The sequence below is a fragment of the Diplotaxodon limnothrissa genome, linkage group LG3 (genome assembly GCF_057381915.1).
Source record: "Diplotaxodon limnothrissa isolate DT_005_m linkage group LG3, D_limnothrissa_male_GT1.1, whole genome shotgun sequence".
Lineage (NCBI taxonomy): Eukaryota > Metazoa > Chordata > Actinopteri > Cichliformes > Cichlidae > Diplotaxodon > Diplotaxodon limnothrissa.
The window spans coordinates 1948986-1972777 of NC_140598.1; the positions used below are offsets into that span (position 1 = coordinate 1948986).

Here is a 23792-nt window from a genome sequence, read left to right on the forward strand (position 1 = left end):
TAGTAAGATTTAAATATCTCTTGTCACGGTAACTTCCTGAGATATGACTCAGTATGCAAATTAGCTGAAATGAGCAGTGAGAAAGAAGCTTCCTGTGTGGCTGGGTATCAGAGGCTTTCAATCGAGGAAACAGAGCTGAGACTGAGAAGAATTACTTGGTGAAATATATAATGGTAAAGTAACAGGATGGCACAGCATAGCATCTTTATTTATAACGCACTTTCCATCCAACAATGTTGACCAAAGTGCTACAAATGTAAAACGGAGAGGAAACAGTTTAAATTACATATAAAATATCTTAAAATTAAAAATAATATAATTAATAAGAAACATATTAAGAGACATCAACAAGTCCTGCTGTGCTAAAAGCCAAGGTAAATAAATATGTTTTAAGACGTGATTAAAAACAGATAAGGAAGGTGCCTGTCTAACATGTAAAGGCAACTCATTCCACAGTTTTGGTGCTGCCACAGCAAACGCCCGATCCCCTCTGAGCTTACGATTAGTCCTGGGCACGCTCAGGAGGAGCTGGTCTGCCGACCTGAGGGACCGTGAAGGTATGTATGGATGAAGAAGCTCAGAGAGGTACAGAGAGGCAGCATTGGACAAACATTTAAAAACAAATAAAAGCAGCTTAAAATGGATCCTAAAATGCACGGGCAGCCAATGAAGTGAATATAAAACTGGGGTGATGTGCTCGTATCTACGAGCGCCAGTTAAAAGGCGTGCAGCAGCATTCTGGACTAACTGCAGTCGAAAAACAGAAGATCGACTGTTATACATGCATCAGTACATTTCCATATTTTTATATCTATAAAAGAAAGCTGACACTTGTGAGACTTTGTCAAATGTGTGAGCATCACAGCAGAGGCCTTTGTGTCAAAGAAGCTGAGGATAAAACAAAAACATGAAGGCGATTTTCCTGGCCTGGATTTTATAAAAACATTCTGCAGTAGATCAAAAACAAAAGAAAATCATTAATCAACACATGAACATCACCTGATGCTGCTGAAGTGAAGCAGAGCAAAGTTACAGAGGTTTTAGAGACACAGGGTTTTGCAGTTTTGCATAATTTTAAAAAGTTTAAATTTGTTCAGTATTGAACAGCAGAAATGAGGTTTTCTTAAGTAGTAAGTAAAAGGGGGGAGAGCAGCGGCTGACAGCGCTGTAAACAACTGTAGACTTGTGTGTAACAAGCAAGCGAATAATGCAGGAAACAGATTTTTAGACGGGAAACTGTTCTTGAAGTACAGAGAGAGAGAGAGAGAGAGCTGTGCATGAAGTGTGATTTTATCCTGGTGGAAGCAAAACAGTAAAAGTCAGAGTGAATTCATGACGATGTTTATGTGAAGCATAGTTTGGATCTTCTTTTGCTGCTGGTTCGGTCAATATTGTTTGGAGAGACATCAAACTAACAGCTTTAGAATCAGCGCAAAAAGACACATCAGAATCAGAATCGCCTTTCTCACCCGATGACCGTGTCCGTGCCGTCGGGTGAGAAAGGCGATTCTGATCCGTAAACAGTTTGTGTTTACGTCTTTGTGCAGAAGCCGTGTACCTGCTCTCATTTACTGTTTCAGCTGTTTGGTGGTTGTAGAAATTTTGTGAGGTTTAACCTGAGATTCTGGCGTTTCGGGCAAAATAAATTTATATTAAAAAATCGATTCAGGATTTTAATGAATCGATTTTACGTTATCCAAGCTAGAATCGATTTTAATCGATGAATCAATCATGAAAACCCACCCCTACTTGAGATGTCCGGGAATCCGGCTGCAGTGAGGAGCCCCGGCGGCACAAACGTCGTTTCCGTGTAGACGTCGGGTCAGGCTGTGAATCCACCGGCTGTCCGGGCTGGTGAGCAGCCTGAGTAGGAGAGTGGAGGGTTGAGAGCAAGAAGTTCATGACCATTGGTTTGAGATCGTCAACCAGCCAGGGAAATTTAAAAAGCGTCTCCTGCAGCCGCCTCTCCACGGCGCGACGCAACACTTCCCCGGGCTTCTACCACCACAGATCACACAGTTTATAAATCTTGTCCATTACTTCCCTCCGCCTCTCCTCAGAGGCCGCTTGGTCCATGCTTGGCGGGATCATTCTGTCACGGTTGACGATGGCCAACCGTGGGGAAGTGAGGAAGGAGGACCCAGACGCGGAGCTCTGTGTGCATTGATCAACAACCACTGACCAAAACCCACTGATCAAAGACCACTGATCAGAATTTGCATAATTAAGATGAAGGAACTGACCTCCCAGCCCATTGTTCCTTCAGTGGTTTCAGTCATTATGCAAATGTCCTGTTTATAAGATTGAAACCTGCAGTCAGCTGAGACTGAAGACGTCACCTGATGATGACGAAACGTTTCTCCCACAAAACGCTACGTCCAGATGAACAGAATCAACTTTTGGAGATTTACTTTCCTGGATGATTGAGAATGCATCAAGACAAACTAAGTAAACTGTGTGTCAGTGTGACGTAGTGCAGAAATTTATATACGGATTTAGCTGGCAAAGAATTCAGACCTGAGCTTGTGTGTTTGTGTTCAGGTCTCCATTTCCGGAAATGTAAAATAAAGATCATTTTTTGAGCTGTGACCACTCTGAGTCCAGTCAAAAGAACTGAATTTAATGTTATTATTATTATTATTATTTAGACTGATTGGCTGGCATAGAGACACACAGGACACTCCATGCTCTGTGTGTGTTTCTCTTTAAATCCTTGTGTGTGTATGTTTGTGTTGTTAAAGAATAAATATATGTTATTAGTGCTTATTTTCTGTTTACATTGTTTTATAGAGGCCAGAGTAGGAGAACGCCATAATGTGTGTCAAAAGTACTGACAGGAAACTTTATGCAGAGATCAGGAAGCGTTGCAGACAGAAAGTGAAACTAGGCAGGGTTGTTGTGATCGTGTGCAACGTATAAGAGAACTATATATTCATTCGGCTTGTAATGCTTTTCGAGCTGTTGATGCTTGCTAGCATCCGCAGCTCTCCTTTTCTGGAAATGTAGAATAAAGTTGTTTTTTTTTAGATTTGACCACACTGAGTCGTGTTTCTCTGCCAGAAAAGAATCAGATTTAATAGTATGTGTGTGTTTATGTTTGAATGTGGTCTATCTACCGGCTGTTTAGCTTCGTTTTTCTGGTGCTCTCTTACCTCTGTACATTTTCTGCCAATTTCTCCCCATTCAACAACTACTACTTTTGACAGGACTTCAGCTTGTGCAGCTTTTTTCAGCTTACTGTTTTCCTTGTTCAATATTTCTGCTAATTCATTACAGTTCTGTACAATTCTAGTATTTGTGCCAAATGTAGTACTTCTGCTAAATTATAGTGTTCCTGCTATGTTATAGAATTAGTGCTAAATGTAGTTTTTTGCCAAGTCATAGTATTTGTGCTATGTTTAGTATATGGACTTGTTCTCATAGAGCGCTTTTCTACTCTGTCTAAGCACTCAAAGCGCTTCATGCAACTAATTCATTCACACTCTTTGACACTTCTGGAGGTAGTTCTTCCACAGTTAAATGTGACTGATTGTTTCGGTTCCCCCATAGGCATCAATGATGTGGGGACAGTAAAGTAAGTGCACATACTTGTAGTAAAATGTTTAAATGGGTCATGCTTCCAAATTAACGCTAACTCCCACTAGCAGCCGACTGTGGATTATTTAGTAGTGGGAAATGTCACGACAGCACTTGCTGCACAGGTAACATCCTATCATGGTACCATGCTTTATTTCACTGAGCTCCAGAGACCAATCTATTAGTTCACAATCTATTTGTAGAAACAGTATGTATGCCTGGGTGCTGATTTTATAATCCCATGGTCATGGATGTTATTGTAACACCTGAATTCAGTGATTAGGATGGATGACTGACCACGTTTGGCAATTTAGTGTATGTCTTTACAAATTATGTGATTAATGTCTTCTTTCATATTATGACAAAATACACCAATAATAACTTGAGTTACTTAGTTGACCTTTATTAATGTGATGCATCTTTGTATGTTTTGACAGTAACATCAAAGTTAACCTGTGCATTTTAGCCTATTTAACATACAGGATTAATGATTGCATCAGTATGAGGTATTTCAGCAAATAAATATAGTAATAGCAAATTGTAAACAGTATTATCATGGGTTTGCTGTATTAAAAATATTTAGTAGTGCACAGAAATTACAACTTTATTACTCAGGGATTGCATGGTTATCCAAATATTATACTTTTAGTAATTAGTGTTTCATCTTTACTTTTTTTCCTGTACTGCTATTTTTAATTTCTGGCCCGTTGTTCCATGGATTTACATCTTCTCAAGGAAACATGGAAAGCTGTGAGGAGAGTAATTGTGATTCAGGAAAAAAATATGGCATGATCATTTGAGTTTGACTTTAATGTCTACTTAGATTACAGAAAATGGCACAGTTATCACTGGTAATTGCCCATCTTGCTCACATTTAAAGAAGTTATTGAGGTAATTGATTCATGCAGTTACACTTTGGATTGAATATTCAGAAGTTATCAGGCTTGGGCCTGTCCTTCGCGAATGATCTTCTTTCACCTAGAGAGCCCAAAACACAGCACAACATATATTAGACCACCGATGAAAACTTCACATATATATTTCTTTGTCATTTGCTGATGCTGGCCATGTGTAAGTTGAACTTCCAGAATGTCACACTCACCTGTTGGTTTCTGCGTAGACTTCCCTTTCGGCGGTTCAGGTAGGTTCTTGTAAAGATTCTCATCTCGTTTTTCAAGATGATCCAGAAAGCAACTTACTGCCTGCTCTCCTTTCCTCTTCACCACGTCAACAAGGTTGCGGGCCCGATCTTTTGTGACTGGAGTTGTTTCAAGAATTTCATCTCTCTCTGCATCACTCAGGACTTTATCTTGCAGAAGGTCATCCAGGAGATCCTTAAATGTTGATTTGCTTAGGTTTTCAACCAAATAGTTTCTGTTTTTGTTTATTGTCTGTAGATTGGCTGTATAAATAAAAATGCAGCAGAATTAAAAGATGCAAAACACAAAAGTAATTTGTAGAATAATACACATTTGACACTTTTTTAATAACCAGTTTATCTCAAATACCAGCAAGAAAACAACATTATAACTGAAACTGAAATGTAACTGAAGAGCACTGAACAGCAAGTGTGCACAGTCACTCCTTGAACACAAAGATGAACTATAACACTAGAGGAAAACAACTTTATTCTAAATACAGATTTTTATGGTCTTAAAATCTTTTATTTTATGCTCTGGATAACTTTTCTACCAAATCAAAAATAATGCACAGACATAACTGGTAAAGAACAGATGACATTCTGTATGTATTTAATAAACAGCATATGTGAGTCAAACTTTCTGGCCATACTTAATGTTTCTGTCTTGACCTCCTCTGCAACATCACTTTCAGATTGAGCAGCTATTCATCAACTGAATTTAATTGTGCTCTTTGTGCTATTTTAAACACACAGCAGCAGGAGACAGCATTTTAATTTTCAGCATAATCGTCAACATTAATATGTAGCATCAAAATAATTTTGACAAAGTCTTACCATTGGTGGCCATTTCCAACCCTTCTTGTATCGCAAGCTTTGTATTACTTGCTTAAGAAGTTATGCTTGGAAACCTATATAGGAGCACACTCCAAAACACGCCTCCAAGAATGCCGATTGGCTCTGATTAAAGTGAAACACAATTTAGCGTGTGATCGATTTTATTGTAGGTTCCTGTCCCTCGCCCTAATTTTCATGTGGAATTTTCTTGAATATTCTTGTTATTTTGTCCAACAGAGAGAAGACTTCTTTGACTTCTTTGACTCAAGCAAGTTGTCCTATCAAAACCACCATTGTTTGTGTTTTAGTTCAACCTTGGTAAATGAAATGTTGTTATTACTGATTTACAAAGACCACGTGTGCTGTGCATAAAATTCTACTGCTTGTGGCTTCTTGTGTATGAAGTCTGAAAACTTTCATTGAAGACTACAAACTCAGGCCAGCTGGGTGACTGTGAAAAGGGAGTTCAAAACAGAAGACATTGGGACACCACCAGCCTGTTTAGGTTACCAAACTTTTTTCCCCACTAAGCAAAGCCCCTAAACATACTAGTTTTATTGCTAGAAATATGAAGGTAGAGACTCATGTGACCATAGTCTGTTGGATCCCTGGGACCAGAAAGGGCAACAGTTAAGCAATTTTAAGGATTAAACTCATTAAGGAAAAGATTTTTTTCCAAAAGTCTAATTCTTTGAACGTCATTGTTTTAACTTTTCTCAAGATAGCAGAATTCACAGATTCAAGCACTGCACACATACAGATGTGGGTGTATGCCAACCAAACACCTTTTATGAAATGAGGCGTCAGCACTGCTTCACAGAAAAACAGGCGTGCTACCAACAGAAGCTGTGCTGTCTGAGATTTCCAGTTTTTCCAGTCTGAAAACTTCTTTGGAAGACGATTTCCTTGGTATTATACTGAAACATTCACCACATCAACAACACCTGTCACACCCATCATCATGAACTGCACCTTTGTTTCACAAGAATTTGATGTGCAAATCTGGCCTTAACCAGCAGTTTAGGAGCAACTGTAGACCTGAACTGCCAGGAAAAACTGACAAGTGGCAGACAAGATTTCTTTTAAAAATGGAATTGGTACTAAAAGGAGAATAGAGAAAAGACGTAAATATTAGACACATAAGACACATAACAGCTTCCCAGCAATATGTTGATCTATTATTATTATTATGACTAATAGAAGTAGTAGTAGTAATAAAAGTGCATTTTCTTCTCACTTGTTTTTTGTTTACTGCTTTTGTCATAGCAGGGTACGCTTGGTGTCCCAAATGGTGAGACAGAGCAATGATAATATACACAGAATATGCAATATTAGGATATATATGTAGCAATACATTGCAAATTTACAGGTTATAGGTATTTACAGTTGTATTACGTTGTGTGGAATTGTGCAAAATTGCAAATTTACAGTTATGGATAAACAGTTTGACATATTCGGTGATTCAGTGGCCTGATGGCCTGTGGATAGAAACTGGTTTTTAGTCTGGTTGTCCTTGCTTTCACCCTCCTGTAGCGTCTACCAGATGGCAGAGATGTGAACAATGTGTACTGTGGGTGGGTGCTGTCCTTGATGATGTTGTGTGCCCTTTTCCTCACTGAATGTTGTAAATGTCCTGTAGTGGTGGTAGGGGTACTCCTCAGATGTGGTGTGCCGTTTTGACAACATGCTGGAGAGCCTTCCTGCCCTGAGTAATGCAGTTCCCGTACGACACTGTGATGAAGTTTGTCAGGATACTCTCCACTGTGTATCTGTAAAGCTTGCTCAGCAGTTTGGAGGTTAATCCAAATTTTCTTTCTTTAATTTATTTTGGGAGTTGTGAGGATTGAAAATTTTTGATTTATCTTACTAAAATGAGCAGCTATAATCATTTTCATACATTTAGTGCAAATTTTCTTGTATGAGTTGGCACTCAAACTTTTGAATGTCAGAAGCTTTATTCGGCATGACAGATTGAGATATTGTAGTTAGTTAGTTATTTTTGTAGTATAAAACCTGTACTGCCTGATTCAGTGTGACCCTTTCTGTGAAGCATGCTGCCTATTCACATAGAGGTCCACGGCGCTGTGTCAACTTGAAATTTCAGCTGTCAATTCTTTAAGGTGTGGGAACCATACTTGAACTATGTGGAACCTGATGTTTCTAATATTATGTTACAAGGATTCTCTTGAGTGTTCAAACTGCAATACTGGGACCACAGGTATTGTACTGTATTGTATTCTGTCTTTATTTATTTATTTTTTAGATGGAACTGAGCTGGTGTTCTGTGCTTAGTTATCAGTCTGTTTGTTTTTGTTTTGTTTATTTGTTTTTGTTTGTTTTATTTATTTATTTATTTTTGGTTCTGAATTGTACACTTTATTATGTTATGTAATTATGTACTATTTGTGAAAACAGAAAAAACTAATTAAAAAAAAACAAAAAAGATATTAACTCTGCCATTTAAAAACAGCATGCACTTGGATTTGCAAATTTGAGTTTTTTGTACCACTTAAGGAGAATGAAAGCAGATAACTGTGTTGTTTGCATAAAAAATAAATGCAGCATTTGATAAGTATCGAACAAAAAAAAAAAAAAAGAAATTTCAGCTGTCAAACCAGATTAAATCTTTTTTAAATGACAGATCTTTCTCCTGAGATTCCTTCCAAAAAATTCTGAAACTGACAGAGGGGACACAATCATTGGTGAAGCCGAGGATGTCGTCAGGGCCGGCTGCTTTTCGGGGGTTAGTTTTCCTCAGCATACCTCAGTCGAAGTCAGAGAGTTAGAGCTCTGTGCTGCCTCTGCTGGTAGAATCCCTCTGTGTTGGTTGGTGTTGATGGTGTTGAAGCAAGCGTAGAACTCATTTAGCTTGACCGGTAGTGTGTTGCAGCTAGCTGTGTTCCTCTGATAGAAATCAGTACTCAGGTTGTTGCACTCTACTTATTGCACTATTTATCCTATTTATTTTATTACTAAATAAAGTAGTCTGAGTCTGAGTTGTTTTAGTGTCCTTCCAGCTTGAGCCTGTACTGCCTCTTGGCTTCCCTGGTGACGCTATGCAGGTCATATCTGGCCTTTGTGTAGCCCTCTGCATCACCAGGGACAAATGCAGTGGAGCATGCATGTAGCATGGAACGTACCTCACAGTTCAACCAGGGTTTCTGGTTTGGACATGTTTTGTATCGCTTGGTGGGGACAAAATGCGGGGGAGGCACTGCTTTATATGTACCCTTTACAATGCTGTAGACATGGTCCAGGGTTTTGTTTTTCCTTGTTGTAAAGATCATGTATTGATGGAATTTTGGGAGCACAGTCCCGAGGTTGCAGTGATTAAAGTCCCTAGCAACGACAAACACAGCATCTGGATGAGCGGTCTCGTGTTTGCTGATGACGCCATGCTGTAGTCCTAGCACTGTGGTCCAATCAGACTGCGGCGGGATGTAAACAGCCAGCAGAAATACGGCATTGATCTCCGTCGGTCAATAAAAGAGTCTGCACTTCACCATTGGTACTTCCATGTCCCCACAACAGTGTTTCTCCACCACCTGTGTGTCCACACACCATCTGCTGTTGATGTAAGTGCATACACCGCCGCTTTTGTTTTTACCCAAGGCAGATCTTGTTTTCAAGAGAGCGAATGTTAGCTAACAAAAGTCTAGGCAGGGATGGTCGTGTGGCTCTAGTCTTTAGCCTAGCATGTAGCCTTGTCATGCTTGCCACTCTGAGTAGTTGAGCCCAAGGGTGTTGGGGCCTGCCAGTTCGAGTCAAAGGGATCCTTTAGCATCAATTGTGGGATCTACCAAGGAGAAGCATTGTCCCCAATGCTGTTCTGCATAGGCCTGAGCCCTGTCAGTGAGATCATCAACAAGACTGTCAGCCACCTCCTGTACATGAATGGCATCAAGCTGTGTGCCAAGACTGAACAAGACATTGAATCCCTGATCCACAGCACCTGGATTTACAGCAATGACATCGTAATGTCATTCACACTGGAGACAGGTAAATGGGAACCATGAAAAGGTCGCTAGGAAAGCTGCAACCACCAAGCATCTGTAGATGGTCGGCAAGATATGGTTTGTAAGGAAAATGACCCCGCCCTGGTCCCAAAAACCAGAAGCCGATTTATAAATGAAAGGTGGTTTTATTGTGACTACACTGAAAGCTAAACTGCGGGGTGAACAAAGGCCAACATAACAAACAAACAAGCTTACTCAGGAAAGGAGCTGCTATCTAAACCCTAAGTGAAACAAAAACAAACAAAAGACAAGTGCTACACCTAACTTTCTAACTGAATAAACAGGAGAAAACAGTATAAGGAACAATAAGGCAGCTCACCCCTTCTGCTTCAGTGCCTATTTACAAGTGAAACTAACCTGCACACCATGTACAAAACTAAGTAACTCTCGGAAATCACACACCCAAATGTCAACGGCTATGGAGGCCAAGGATGGGTATGCTGCTGCTGTCACTTATTGCCCCGGGACAACGGGCGAGTGATTATCAACACAGCCACATGATCAGGGGACCAATCAGCAGCTGCCAGCTTTCCAATCACAAATTACCTGCAGAGATTCTTAAAGACACAGAGCAAAGAACAAAAACAAGTCATCATGGCCTGGGTCGCAACAACCCCGTCCCCAAGACCAAACCAAATCAAGAGACAGCCCATCTGCTAGCACATTCACTAGTCCTTTTTTGTGTGTGGCATTATTCCAAATTAAACTCCTTTACCAGGAGTGACCATCTCATTAGCCTCTGGTTTGAGTTTTGCATCCCGGTAAAAAACACAAGGGGGTTGTGATCAGTGTAGACAATGATAGGTTATGAACTAGAACCAACATACAATTTAAAATGTTGTAACGCAAGCAAAAGGGAAAGAGTTTCTTTTTCAGTGGTACAGTACTTCTAGTGGTAAGTGTTGAATTCAGGATCAGACTAACTAAGTCTGCAGAATTTTTGCAGCAGCCACAATAATAGCCAGCAATTCTGAGGAAATGGCGAAGCTGACATCTAGTACGAGGCCCAGGGAGATCAAGAATAGCCTGAATTTTGGCCAGGAGGGGGAGTACCTGACCCTGACCCGCTTGCTTACCTAGGTAAGTAACAGTGGGCTTACCAAAGTCACATTTGGAACGATTTAGGCAGGGGCATTTTGAAGTCCAAAAGGTGTGATGGTATATTGTAGGAAGTGAACAGGAGTGATGAAAACAATAACCATTTAATAAATCCAGTTTGGTGACAGACTTTGCAGAGCAAACCCTGTCAACACAATCTTCCATTCGGAGGAGAGGATGGGAGTCAGGTTTGGTCACACTGTTTAGTTTCCAAAAATCATACAAAAACGTGGGGATTTGTCTACTTTTGGCACCAGAAGACATGGGGAACTCCATGCAGTGGAACTTGCAACAGTTAGACCATTTTCCAGCAAGTAGGAAACTTCTTGCTCAAAAAGTGCACATTTGGTTGGGTTCACGCGATAGTTGTTTGATCAGGGGATGGTCACCTACATCAATGTCATGTTCTAAGACATTGGTGTGACCTGGAGTGTCAGCAAACAGGGAAGGGATATTTTTGATAAGACAGCACACAGTGTTCTGGGCAGCATCATCTAAATGTTTTAGGTGGGATTTTAAAATGTCTAATATTTCAAAGTTTCTCAGTTGGGAGCAACCCTCAGCACAAACAAAACCTATGTGGGTGGTAAAGTAAATCCGCTTGGTATCTTTGTTAGCTTTCAGACGTCAAATCTGATGGCAAAAAAACCCCAAACAGGACTGGGAAAAAAAGAAAAAAAAGATATGATCAGATTGATTTCTTCATTTGATGCACGATTTTGTCCTTTTAGCTGCAGTTCAGCTCACTGAGAAGAGCAGGTGATACTAAACCATATGGCTGAAAGAGGACGGACCAGATTTGAATCCAACCCCTGCATGTCTTTATCCCTCTGGTTTCTTGTCACTCGTCTTTGCATCTCACATGTTTTTGTTGTCCTTTTTTTTTTTTACTTTTAACTTTTTTCCCCAACAAAGACAAGACTGGTTCACATCCAAAACAGTAACACTGCACAGCACTAGAATATTTCACATTCTCCAGAGTCCATAGCAAACTTGTGATAATTTATGTCCATAATTGTTGTCCGTTAGAATCCAGTTTGCAGGTTACTCCCAGTGCTTCCAGTGGTTTCTTTCGGTAACTGTAGTGTCTCCAATTTAATTTTGGGTTTTCTTCCTGCCCAAATGAAATCCACCATAGCCTTGTTAATTACTTTAATATCTTCTGATTTCAAAATTGCAAACCAAAAGGATTACCATCTTAATGAGATTCATTCTTCCCAAAAATGATATCGGAAGTGACCTCCATCTTGTCAGCATCTCTCGAAGATCTTGAACCATTTCATTAATATTTTCTCTATGTAAGTGACCAACATTTGGTGTAACTTTAACTCCCAACTATACAAAACCTGATGGTGCCCAGTGTAAAGGTTTAACATATAAAGGTTTAAAGTCCCCTCCACTACACAGAGTTATTGTAACAGATTCATCAAATTTACCTTGTATCCAGATATAAGACCAAAGTCCTTGATACACCTAGTAAGAACAGGTAGAGAGTTAGCAGGGTCAGTCAGTGTCAGAAGGATACCGTCTGCATAGAGCAGAATATTTTGTTGTCTAATTTTAACTCCAGGAACACTTGGATTTTGTCTAATGGCCAAAGGCTCGATGGCCAAAGCAAATAATAGTGGTGACAATGGACTACCTTGTGCTGTACCTCTGCTCAATGAAAATGGGGGAGATAACAAGCCGTTAGTTAACACAGATGCTGTTGGTGATTTGTATATAATTTTGATCCACCCCAGAAAGTTTTTCCAAACCCAAATCTTCTCATTATTTCAAACATATATTCCCATTCAATTCTATCGAATGCCTTTTCGGCATCCATAGAGACAACAACCCCGGAGATCTGATGAAAATTTAAAAAATGAATAATATTAAATAGGCATCGAGTATTGTTATAAGAATTCCTCCCCTTACTAAAGCCTGTCTGGTCAGCATGCACGATAGAGCACATTACTTTTTCTAGCCTAAGAGCCAGTATCTTTGAAAGTATCTTATTATCAACACCAAGAAGGCTTTCGCATTATCAAATTACACAAAGATGTCCTGCTGAGCTCACTTAATGTTTCAGCTGATTTTGTTACATAGTATTGTTTCTCCAGCTTTTTTAAATCATTCTCGGTCTCTAACTGCCTTGTTAATCGTTGACTTCTTTTATGACTTGTGTATGAAGTAATCATCCCTCTCATGTAAGCCTTATAGCTATCCCATAAAGTTCTCATGTCTTTATCATTTATTTCTAAGAATACTGTTGTTTGCTCTGTTATGAAATGTATAAATTTCTCATCCAAAAGAGACAGTGTGCTCATCTTCCAAGACCTGAAGCTGTCACGGTCCTGGGTCTCCTGACCCAGCGTTTTTAGTTCTATGTGATGTTTGTGTTATTGTACTTGTGAGTTATTCTATGGTTTCTAGTTTCGATCCCTTGCCCTTCATGCCTCTCTGTGTCCCCTCTGTTCTGTGTAAGTGTGTCTTTGCATGTTTGAGTTTCTTGTTTTCTGTCACTCTGCATTGTGCATTATGTTCTCATGGTTGCTCTTTTGTTACTCCCTCTAGTCTAGTCTCTTGTGTTCCCAGCTGAGTATTTCCCTGTGTATTTTGGTTCTTAGACCTCTGCCTTATGGTTTATGTCTCTGTGTTTCTTAGTTGCTGTCTCCACTGTGTCAAGTTCGCGTCTCTGTGTGATACTTCCTGTTTTACTTTGAAGGTCCGTGTCTTATGTGAATGCGTCCTGCTTTGCTTGTCTCGTCAGTCCTGATTTCTCCCAGCTGTGCCCTCCTTCTGTGTCTCATTCCCCTCGTTACTCCCCAGTGTATTTAAACCCTGTGTTTCTCTGAGTCAGTGTCGCGTCGTCCCTCATTCTGTGTGGAGCTTCCTGTGTCTCTTTGTGAGTGCTTAGTTTGTTGTTCCCAGTTTAGTTTATGTTTTTCCCCTGCCAGCAAATAAAGCTGTGTTTTGAGTTCATCCCCTGAGTCTGTGAGTCCTGCATTTTGGGTCCAACTCCTGCCTGCCGCACAGCGGAGCATGGTCAGAGAGACCTATATGACCAATATTTACCTGCTGAACTAACTGACTGATACACTTGGACATAAAAATCTATACGAGATGCTGACAAGTGAGGGTTAGAGTGGAAAGTGTACTCTTTAGATAGTGGATTATAGTGTTGCCAGACATCCACAAGGTCAAGCTCATTTATAATTTGCCAAAGGGCTTTGGAATTTTGTCAAAGTAGATTGTGGGGGAAGCTTATCCATTTTGGGGCATAAAACACTGTTAAAGTCACCCGCTAATATTATATTAGCACAGTCCATGTCCACTAACTGACTAAATAATACCCTGTAAAACTTGCCATCCTGTGCATTCGGTGCATATATATTATTATATTATATATTTCCCCATCCACTATCCCTTTTAACCAATATATATCTTCCTTCATTGTCCTTGAAGGAAGGACAGTGACTCTGAGATTTTTGTGTATAACAGTAATAACCCCCCTTTTATCTGTAGAGTAGGATGAAAAAAGATTTGGCCAACCCATTCTCTACAGTATTTTTTATGTTCCTCATCTGTCAGATGGGTTTCTTGCAAAAAATCAGCGTGAATCAAATCTTTCTTCAGAGAATTTAGGACTTTTTTTCACCACATTGTTGGACCCATTAACATTCCAAGTACTTAACTGACATATAAGAAGAGTAATATATATATTGTGCTGTTTACATATTTAACCAATCTACATTTGACCAGTCTGAACCTATTAACAAAAATATAACTCTATACCTTTCTTTTTTTTTCTCGTTTCGCTCTCAGCGAAGGCGGTCGCACTTTTTTCCTCTCCTCCCTTCCCTTATCTTCCCTGCTTATGTCCTTGTCTTGTCTCTTGCTTTTTTCACTTCCCCTGGAACACTTTGTAATACAATTTCAGCAGGTGCTCTTTTAATTGGAAGAATTTGTCTTGTAGAAACTTTCCTCATTTTGAAATGAACTGCACGAACCCATCTGTGCTCTGAGCTGCAGCAGGCAGAGACTTTTTCTTTGATCATTTATTTCGAGCATATGCGTACATACATACAAGATAAAGCATATATACAGGAGGCCCGTTTGATTTCTGAGGGCTGAAATGATGTCCGTCCATGTTATTAAGGCAAAATTATATCTGTCAGACAGATAGCAAAAAAGTTAGCTCTGATGCATCCGTCAGAGTATGATGGTGTGTAATGTGTAGTTCTCTAAAGCACTTTGTGACTGTAGAAAATCATTATATAAGGATCGGGATGTGGCCGGATGAGCTAATCTAATGTTAACCAGAATTTCATTGTTTCGTGCCCCCCCCCCTAATATTCTAGAGTTCTGTGCCGCAGTCTAACTGGATAGAGCATTACATGAATCATGACCAAAAGAAAAATTCAAAAGCAACCCAAGAGTTTCTACAGGCAACAAAACTGGATATTTTTCACCTGATCTAAATCTATTAGTTCACTTACTTCACTTACTGCAACACAACATGAAGCGATGGCACAGGTTTCTAGACTTCAGAGAGTCAGTGACTGCAAAAGAAAATGTTGCTGTGATTATCAGAAGCAATCCTTATTTTAAAATTCTTTTAGTTTGTCAAATGTCTTTTGAGTCTCTGAAAAGGACTGTACGAAACGTTTGCTTCACAAAACCCAGACGTGCTGCCAACAGAAACTGTGCTGTGTGAGATTTCTAGTTTTTCCGGTCTGAAAACATCCACGGAAAATGATTTACTTGGCAGAAAAGCGAAACCGTCAACACCATCAATCACCTCTGACATCCATCATCATGACCTGTACATTTGTTTTGCAGGAATTTGATGTGCTAATCTGAACCAGCAGTTCATTGTCTTCTGACTGTTTTTGGTTTTCTGCTTTAAATAAACAGCTACAAAATAGCTAGAAGGAGTTTCTGCTGATGGTTTCTTCCTGTTAAAAATCGGGTGGGGTCACCAAGTGATTCTTCATCGGCAATTGTCTGACTGGTCTTTGCTTTTTTCTCATAGTTCGTGGTCTGTTGCTTGCAATAATTTGTTTTTTGCATTACCAGTTGTTGTGAAATGTCACTATATGAATATAACCGACATTTATTTTTTTGCACTTTTGTGTCATTGTGATTATAATTGCAGTTACCAAAGCAAACAATCTAAATACACAACAATAAACATATTTAAATGCATCTGTTCTTTATGTAATCCACTTTTCTCAGGACCATAAACTGCACATCACACACATATGATATTCAGTCATTTGTGATTGAGTTTTGTTAGCTTCTTAGATGTGGTGACTAGTTTTTCATAAAGTGACAACAGACCTGTTTTTTTACACGCAGAGAGAAAATAACCAACCAATGAACATGATTCAAATCAGTCACATGAGGGCGGGTGAGGCATTTACATTCCAACATAAATGCTATTAGACCGGACTCATATGATAGAGCAAGCGAACAATGGCAGGTAAGTGATGTCAAAATCTTTGATGAGACTCTTTCTTAGATTATATATTTCTCCTTTGACTATTCCACGTCTTCTTCATTCTTTGGCACTTAAAAGACCAAAATGTGAATTATATGTATCATCATGTTTCTTTTATGCTTCCTATCGAGGAGGAGTTTGCCAGGTTAAGGGCAGAGTTTGTGTCAACTGTGTCACAAAAAAATCTTAATCCTTGAAGCACTTGTCACTGATGGTATTTTGAATGGTTTAGAGAAATAATCCATAGTAGAAGATAATCAATCCAGAGCAGATAGGATACGCTGTTTCACTGACACAGCAAGAAAAACAAACCCAAAAAGCGGGACAAAGCCTGCAGGATAATGTTTACACATCTTCAGAAACTAGATGCCACAATGTTCACTCTTCGCTGCATGTGTCCACTTTTCCATCTGTGCAGAAAACTGAGGATTTCTGTAAAATTCGTTTTTCTTGAGCTGTTATTGTAATGCATTTTTCATGTTTTCTCTCAGACACACACACACACACACACACACACACACACACACACACACACACACACACACACACACACACACACACAGTTGATGTACTGCAGCAAAATGTCTACTGAGAAATCAGCTGATGGTGTTTTTTAATTGTAGCTCTATTGTCCCAAAAGGAGCAGGAATGCTCGACCAGCACACAGCATTACAGCACAGATGGTGGGAGACGTGGTAATAATGTATGTGTCTTCGACTGGCCTGAGTAATCAGCATTATACTGTATATTTAAACGTTTGATCTCTGATACACATTAAAATGATTTGTTGTTTTTAAAAGTAATGTTAGAACCTAATCAATTCCTGTAAATCATCTTGTCTTTTAGAAATATCCAGTGACTGAAGAGTCCATTTCAAAGCGTGTAGCCCTGCTGATCACTAACAAAACTTTCGATGGATATTCAACCAGACATGGAGCTGAGAAAGATGAATATGAAATGCACTGCATGCTTGCAGATCTGGGTTACGATGTGGTGAAATGTAGGAACTTGACTGTAAAGGTAGTTTTAAAAATAATTCACTTCTACTTTGACATTTCCCCAAACTGAGAAAATGATACATTTATTTATACAAAGTTTTTGATTTTACAGGAGATTGAAGAAGCTCTACAAAGGTTCTCAAAACATCCACATCTTGTCCACACGGATAGTGTGTTTGTAGTTATCATGTCTCACGGATCTCTGCAAGGTGTCTGTGGCACTGACTGCAAACCTTTCGAAATTGAAAACATTTACAAGAGCCTAAACACACAGAATTGTCCTGCACTACATAACAAGCCCAAGGTGATCATCATCCAGGCTTGTAGAGGAGGTGATTCATTCATCCTAGAAGTTTCAAGCTGCATTTACAGTTTCATATAGAAGTGGCGTGAGCTTAAATGTCCTGTAAGCAAGTTTTTCGTGGATGCATTATTATGTTTGTTTCTCTGAATGGACGCTCACACTTTGTGTCTGACAGGCTTTTTAGGTATTTACAGTCTGAAGTTTCACTTCAATCAGAGCTCGTTTCACCACATCATAGTTCTTCACAGAAACAGCTCAAATGACTATCAAAGGCTTCGCACAGGAATTTTTATGCAACATATCAATGTAAAGCTGACATTCTCAGCTTAGTGCTCACATTTATTTTAAAGCTATGAATATCTTTTTGGGATAAGGCCGCCATTACAAAAAACATGCCAGTGTTCAAATACAAAAAGAGTATTTGCTGCAGGATCACTGCTGACCTGTAAGATGATCAAGCTAAATATTATTACGTATTTCTGGGTAACCCTGCATGGTTGTTGTAGGTCAGGCGGGTTCGGTGGTTTTACATGATGAAGTTTTAACCACTATTGGAAGAAACATCGAGACAGATGCTGTGGTACACAAAGAAAAGGACTTCATCTCTCTTCTGTCCTGCACCCCTAGTGAGTGTTCCAGTAACAAGTAACTCCAGCCTTCAGTAACGAGTCATTGATACTGACCAAATACCAGCAGCACAAATTGTCCGTTTCTTTTGGCTTGCAGATACGACTTCATACAGAGACGAGTCATACGGCTCTTATTTTATCCAATATATTGTTGAGATATTCAAAGAGTTTGCTGATGTGGATCACATTGAGGAACTGTTCAGAAAAGTGAGCTCAACAAGTGAATTCTTTTATTTCTTCATTTGAACTTCATAAATTGGATAGGCTAAAAGTTTGGATCTAGAAAAGACAACAGTCAGTGATGAAGCTGCCTTTCTTTCAATGCTACAGGTCATGCAGCGCTTCGAGGAATCTGAGTTTGGTGAAATTCAGATGCCAAGCAAAGACAGATGTACTCTGACAAAGAACTTCTACCTGCTTCCCTACTAAAAGAAGACAAGTCTCAGCAATGGTAAAAGATATTGCAGGTATACTTTTTATTGTTTGGTAAATGGTCTGTTTTTGTACTGTGTGTATAACAGAGCAGGTTTAGTGATGAATGGAAAGCTTCATATACTCTCTTCTTTTAATGCCTCACCAAGATAATGAGTGATATGTATAACTGAAATATTCTGAATATGGAAATCAAGTCTAAGAGAAAATTATGTTTTATTATGTATTTTATTAAAGCTTTTGTTTAAATAAAGAAACTTTGATCTTTTTTCTGGCAAGTGGGCAGAGGAGGTTTATGATTCCAGGTGTTCTGTTGTTGTTGATATACCAGTTTTATTCCCGTACAGATAAAACTGGTATAAGTGCAACCTTATAATGTACAAGTCTCTCTGTTTAATCTTTCAGCATTCACCTGTGTTATGCCAACGGCGAAGCTTTGTTTGTAACTTTGTATTGTGTTTCATCTTCATGGATAGTAAATGATGTTATTAAATTGACTAACATTTGCAGATGTGTAAATATGAATGTCTACATCTGTTTGGCATGTGTAGTAAACATGTAATTCTTTATTTGCATTGAGAATATTTCTTCTTTGTATTTTTTGTAGCTAGGAAGGAAAAAGGCCTTCTACTTTACTTTCAGTTTCAGTCATCATTCAATGCTGTCAGTCCCTACAGCACGTTTAGCTATTTGCCACTTCATGTAGAGATTCACAAGTAAGGGACAGAAAATGTTATATTTACTTAACACTCGATTATATCATGTGCAACCAGCAAGCAGAGCCTGCTGCGTAAAAAGAAATAAATTACACCTGATGGTGTTTTTCCTCACTTGTTTGAGCATCACATGCAGCATGCATCATTAGTTATACTCATATAGCTACACAGTCCTCAACACAGTTATTGATCCAAAGGGTAGATTCCTAGTTTTAAATTATCTACACTTAACACAAAGCTATGTATTGTCAGTATATATGGCCAGTACATGAGAAACGTTGGTCTTTACGATGCATGGCGCTCCCTTCACCCCAACAGTAAGGAATCAGCAGCTCACCTGTCAAAAAATTTACTTCCTAGGAAGTAATATAGTAATTAATAAAAGTGTTGTGGAAGGTCTTAAATAAAACTGCTACTATTAGTTAAATGTGTCTTTGTCAGGGGAGACATTAACTTAGGAACACATACAGGAACCAGAAAGCAGAACTCTAATAAGAGCGAAGGATGCGACACTGAGGATGTGGACAAGTGGGTGAAGAATCTGTCTGACGGACAGCTCACCCAAACAGAGAAAAACATCCTTGCTAAAGGATTTAATTTTGCTGTCACACCGAGACAAATCCCGCCAGTGGAGCTGATCACAGCCACAGAAACAGCAATTCGAAACAATCTCAAACGCACCGATGTAGGTAGAAGTGAGTTTCTTGGACTCTGCTCTGTGGGGAACGAAACGTGTGGAGAGCCATACCTTCTATCCCAAAGCATATTCGGATGCTGGAATCGGTTTGCGATCTGCAATGCGCTTGTTGTGGTCCTTGGTGCGCAGCAGGGCAGCCTGGGTAGCCTGCCACACCCACCGACACCTGTGCAGGTGAGCTTGGACTGAGGGCATGCAATGCTCACCCTCAACTGTGGGAAACAAGGAAGGCTGAAATCCCAGGGACACCCCAAAGGGGGATCGGCACGTGGCGGAGGCTGTCAGGCTGTTGTGAGCATGTTCTATCCACGGCAGTTCATCACTTTTTGATTGGAGGAAGCAACACAGCGCAGGGCAGCCTCCAGCTCCTGGTTTGCCCGCTCTGACTGGCCATTGCTCTGTGGATGATAGCCCGATTATTATCTCTAATAATCAGCTACGTACCACAGGCCTTCAAGCTGGCTGTAGTTAAACCTTTACTCAAAAAGCATCTCTAGACCCAGCAGTCTTAGCTAATTATAGGCCAATCTCCAACCTTCCTTTCATATCAAACATCCTTGAAAGAGTAGTTGTCAAACAGCTAATAGATCATCTGCAGAGGAATGGTTTATTTGAAGAGTTTCATCATCATCCAGGTGACTTCTTCAGTCTCAGCTGACTGCAGCTTTCCCCAAATCTTATAAACAGCACATTAGCATGATGACTGAAACCAGCCCACTGAAGGAAGAATGGATGGGAGGTCAGTTCCTTAATCTTAATTATGCAAATTCTCATGACCATTGAGAACTTGCATAATTATAATATTGGGTGGCTGTTACATGTACAAGATTCAAACTTGTAATTTGAACTAAATAATTTCATGTTTCTATGGTGAACATAATTAAATCATGGAGCATCTGCATGAAATTCAGCAACTTAATTCTTGTTCTTGTTGAGATGACAGATTTCCAGGCTGTGATATAAAATCTAGTTCCTGATGGCAGCGACTCAGTTTCCTGTTAAAATTACTGTAGTTATCAAGGGCATTCACAAATGGAAATATCACTTACATTGAAAGTGAAATTACTTAAATTAATTCACACAAATGTGACCACACATTAGTGGGTATCACACCAGCATCACAACAGCTCCACCTGCTCCACCTGCCTCCTCAGCATCTGTACACCTGAAGAGAAAAGAAAGGCTCCAACAGCTCAAATCTACAAAGGATTCATGAAGTTTCATCCAACAATAACATGTTTGCCTTCCACAGTGTGCTGTTAGACACCACTGTACCTCTGCCATTTCAAAAAGAGCAGCTTGGGAACATTTTGGCTCCAAACACTTTGTGTTTAAGTTCTTTGTTTTCTTTGTGAAGCCGACAACATCTGGAGCTTTGTGACTCATAGAAACATCATTTTGTTCTTTAGATGACAGCAGATTGGGACTGAATAATCAATCACTATCAAACCAATAAAGACAAACATGCTGATTTTACAGGAACTTTGTTGGAGAAGCTGCAAAGACATGAAACTGGTGGAGATCCCAAACCAGTTGATAGTGCTGGTTATTCCAAATAAAGCTGTTTCCCTTTGAGATGAAATGACTTTCTGTCCTGATATATAATAAAGATGTTGTTGTTTTTGAGCCCCTATATTAAAAGTAGCTTAAAGTCAGCTTGAGTTTGATGTCTTTATGTCAAAGCTGCTCATGATGTTGAGCTGCTGATGGAATAAAAACAATATAAAAGCATGTAGTCCAGACTTAAATGTAGCCTGTTGTTAGCTGAGGTCCACACACAGTGTTTGACAGTGTAAAGTGTGTGAAAGGGCTGCTGGTGGAGCTCACTAGGATGAGCAGGTGACCACGAGGTGGAGAGCAGCTGGCCTGGCTTTGACCCGGGCCACGCCCCCTTTCTCTCTGCTTTGCTGTCACTTATCTTCACTGCTCTGTCCAATAAAGCTGAAAAAGGCCCCGAATCAAAGAAATCTGCTGCAGCCTCTGAAATGTCTTCTGTTTCCTTCCCGACGGCTTTTTCACCGTCAGCCCATCAGACAGTCCAGCAGCATTTATGATGATGTCATGATGTTGAAGAGGCTGCTACGGTGGCCTCCCATGACCCCCAGCCTCATCACAGCTGAGATGCAGACATTTGAAAACATTCAGCAGACAACTGAATAACAGTCCAACACAACAGTCTGTGTGCAGACACACACTGACCTTTCATATAGTCAAACACAGCTGGTTGAGTCATTTCTCTGTGAGTCTAAAGTGAATCTAGTATTTGAAAGTCCACTTCCTGTATTTGTTGTTGAAGACTTCTTCAGCTTCTTCTCAAGGACATCAGCTGCTTGTTTGGCAGCAGAGGCAGTTAAGAAGCTTCCTGAAAAACACTGAACAGTGAGTTCACTGTGGCATATGACAGATTCAGCTTTCTGTGTGCAAATGTGTCTGTGTCGACCTTTCAAATGCTGTTGAATCCAAAACATCAGCGGCTCCTCGGCTGCTCACTTCATGCACTTCTGTCTGTGTGACAGTCCAATGACATCACAGCTGTTTCCAGCCCCAGTGTCTCAGGACTGGACACCTTTAAACATGTCGAGGATCAAACAGCGTCCAGCTAAACACACATGAAACTATCAGAGCTGACAATCATTCCAATAACATCTAATGGTTCATGTATGTAGACACAGGACTACAAGGAAATGGCTCTCAGCATCTGGCTGTGGGAACACATGAGTCCCTGTTTGTGTTCAGATTGTGTGCATGTTTTAGACGTGTGTCACATGTAGAAACACAACAATCCCACAATGACACAAAGATGTGTTTGACACAGCTGTGCAGCTGTAAGTTGTTTCTAATGATTCATTGAAGCTCTTCTTTTTTTTTTTTTGTGTCCCGTTTGGATCTTTAGCATCAGAATTGTTGTCTTGAGGCCAAGAAAGATGCCAAGCGGATTTATTTTACCAAGTGGATCATCATGGCCTTGCCATATTGGTCCATTTGATTGACCTTTATTATAATTATGAATTTATTTTATTTTCGGTTGCTACAAATGGGACAGACATGACTGTGGGATAGGACAGGGAGAAAGAATGAAAGAAAGAGAGGGAGAGAAAGAAAACCAAAGGGGAGAAGAGACGGTGAGAAGGGGGGGGGGGGGGGGGGGGGGACGAAAAAACAAACAAAAACAAACAAAACACCTGGATCACCTGTATGGAGGAAAAAAACAGAAGAAGAAGAGAAAGCAAACAGCAAAGAGCAACATAATAAAGAAAAAAAACAGCACCATCACAATAAACTAGCTAGCAGTAGATAACAGTAGATACTAAATAATAAACGATATTGTGCAGCACGCAAGATAGACAGCGCACAATGTGCTTTGAGGCAGCAGCCAAGAAAGCTGTAGTCCACGTCTGTGAACACCCGTGTGTACACCTGTGTGCACACCTGTGTGCATCAGCATGCTTGTATTCCAAAGGTTTCTCCATGTAACGATCTGCTAGGGAGTGTGGGGAGCCACAGCCCCGTCCACCAGGGCATGAAGCAGGTATGGAGGAGATCCAGGCCCCAGATATCCAGAGGCCCCAGAGTACAAGGACCCGAGGAGGACCACCAAAGGGGGGGAACCGTGCCACCCTCCTGGGAAGAGCTGAGTAGAGCCCCAAACGAGAGGTCACCCCACAGCTACGGAGCAGAGGCCAGAGGGGGTTGCAGTGGCGTGCCCGCGGGCTCTGCCGGCAGCCAGCTGTGCCAGAGAGGACCGAGCTTCAGGCCCAGAGGCCAGAGGCCTGAGGGCATCCCACCCCCCGGAAGGAGCCCAGCCGGGCCACAGGCGCCCGGCCCCGCCATTCGGCCACCAGGAGTGAGCCGGTACATACATGAGC

General features: G+C 40.3%; 2 protein-coding genes across 5 annotated transcripts in view; one reads left to right on the forward strand and one right to left on the reverse strand.

Moving 5' to 3' along the window:
- Positions 1 to 23792, reverse strand: part of LOC146634253 (NACHT, LRR and PYD domains-containing protein 3-like) — a 675133-nt gene that overhangs the window by 410597 nt on the left and 240744 nt on the right. The gene's annotated exons all lie outside the window — the stretch shown is intronic.
- On the forward strand, positions 9373 to 18510 carry LOC146634266 (caspase a-like). The gene is made up of 6 exons (XM_085375169.1): positions 9373 to 9525; positions 16997 to 17170; positions 17261 to 17480; positions 17959 to 18078; positions 18179 to 18288; positions 18412 to 18510. The coding sequence occupies exons 1-6, from the start codon at positions 9373 to 9375 to the stop codon at positions 18508 to 18510; spliced, it is 876 nt and encodes a 291-aa protein (XP_085231295.1).

Coding starts and splice junctions, on each gene's coding strand:
- LOC146634266 (XM_085375169.1), top strand. CDS start 9,373: ATGCTGTTCTGCATAGGCCTGAGCCCTGTCAGTGAGATCATCAACAAG. Junction 17,481..17,958: donor CATCCAGGCTTGTAGAGGAG/GTGATTCATTCA, acceptor TGGTTGTTGTAG/GTCAGGCGGGTTCGGTGGTT. Junction 18,079..18,178: donor TCTTCTGTCCTGCACCCCTA/GTGAGTGTTCCA, acceptor TTTGGCTTGCAG/ATACGACTTCATACAGAGAC.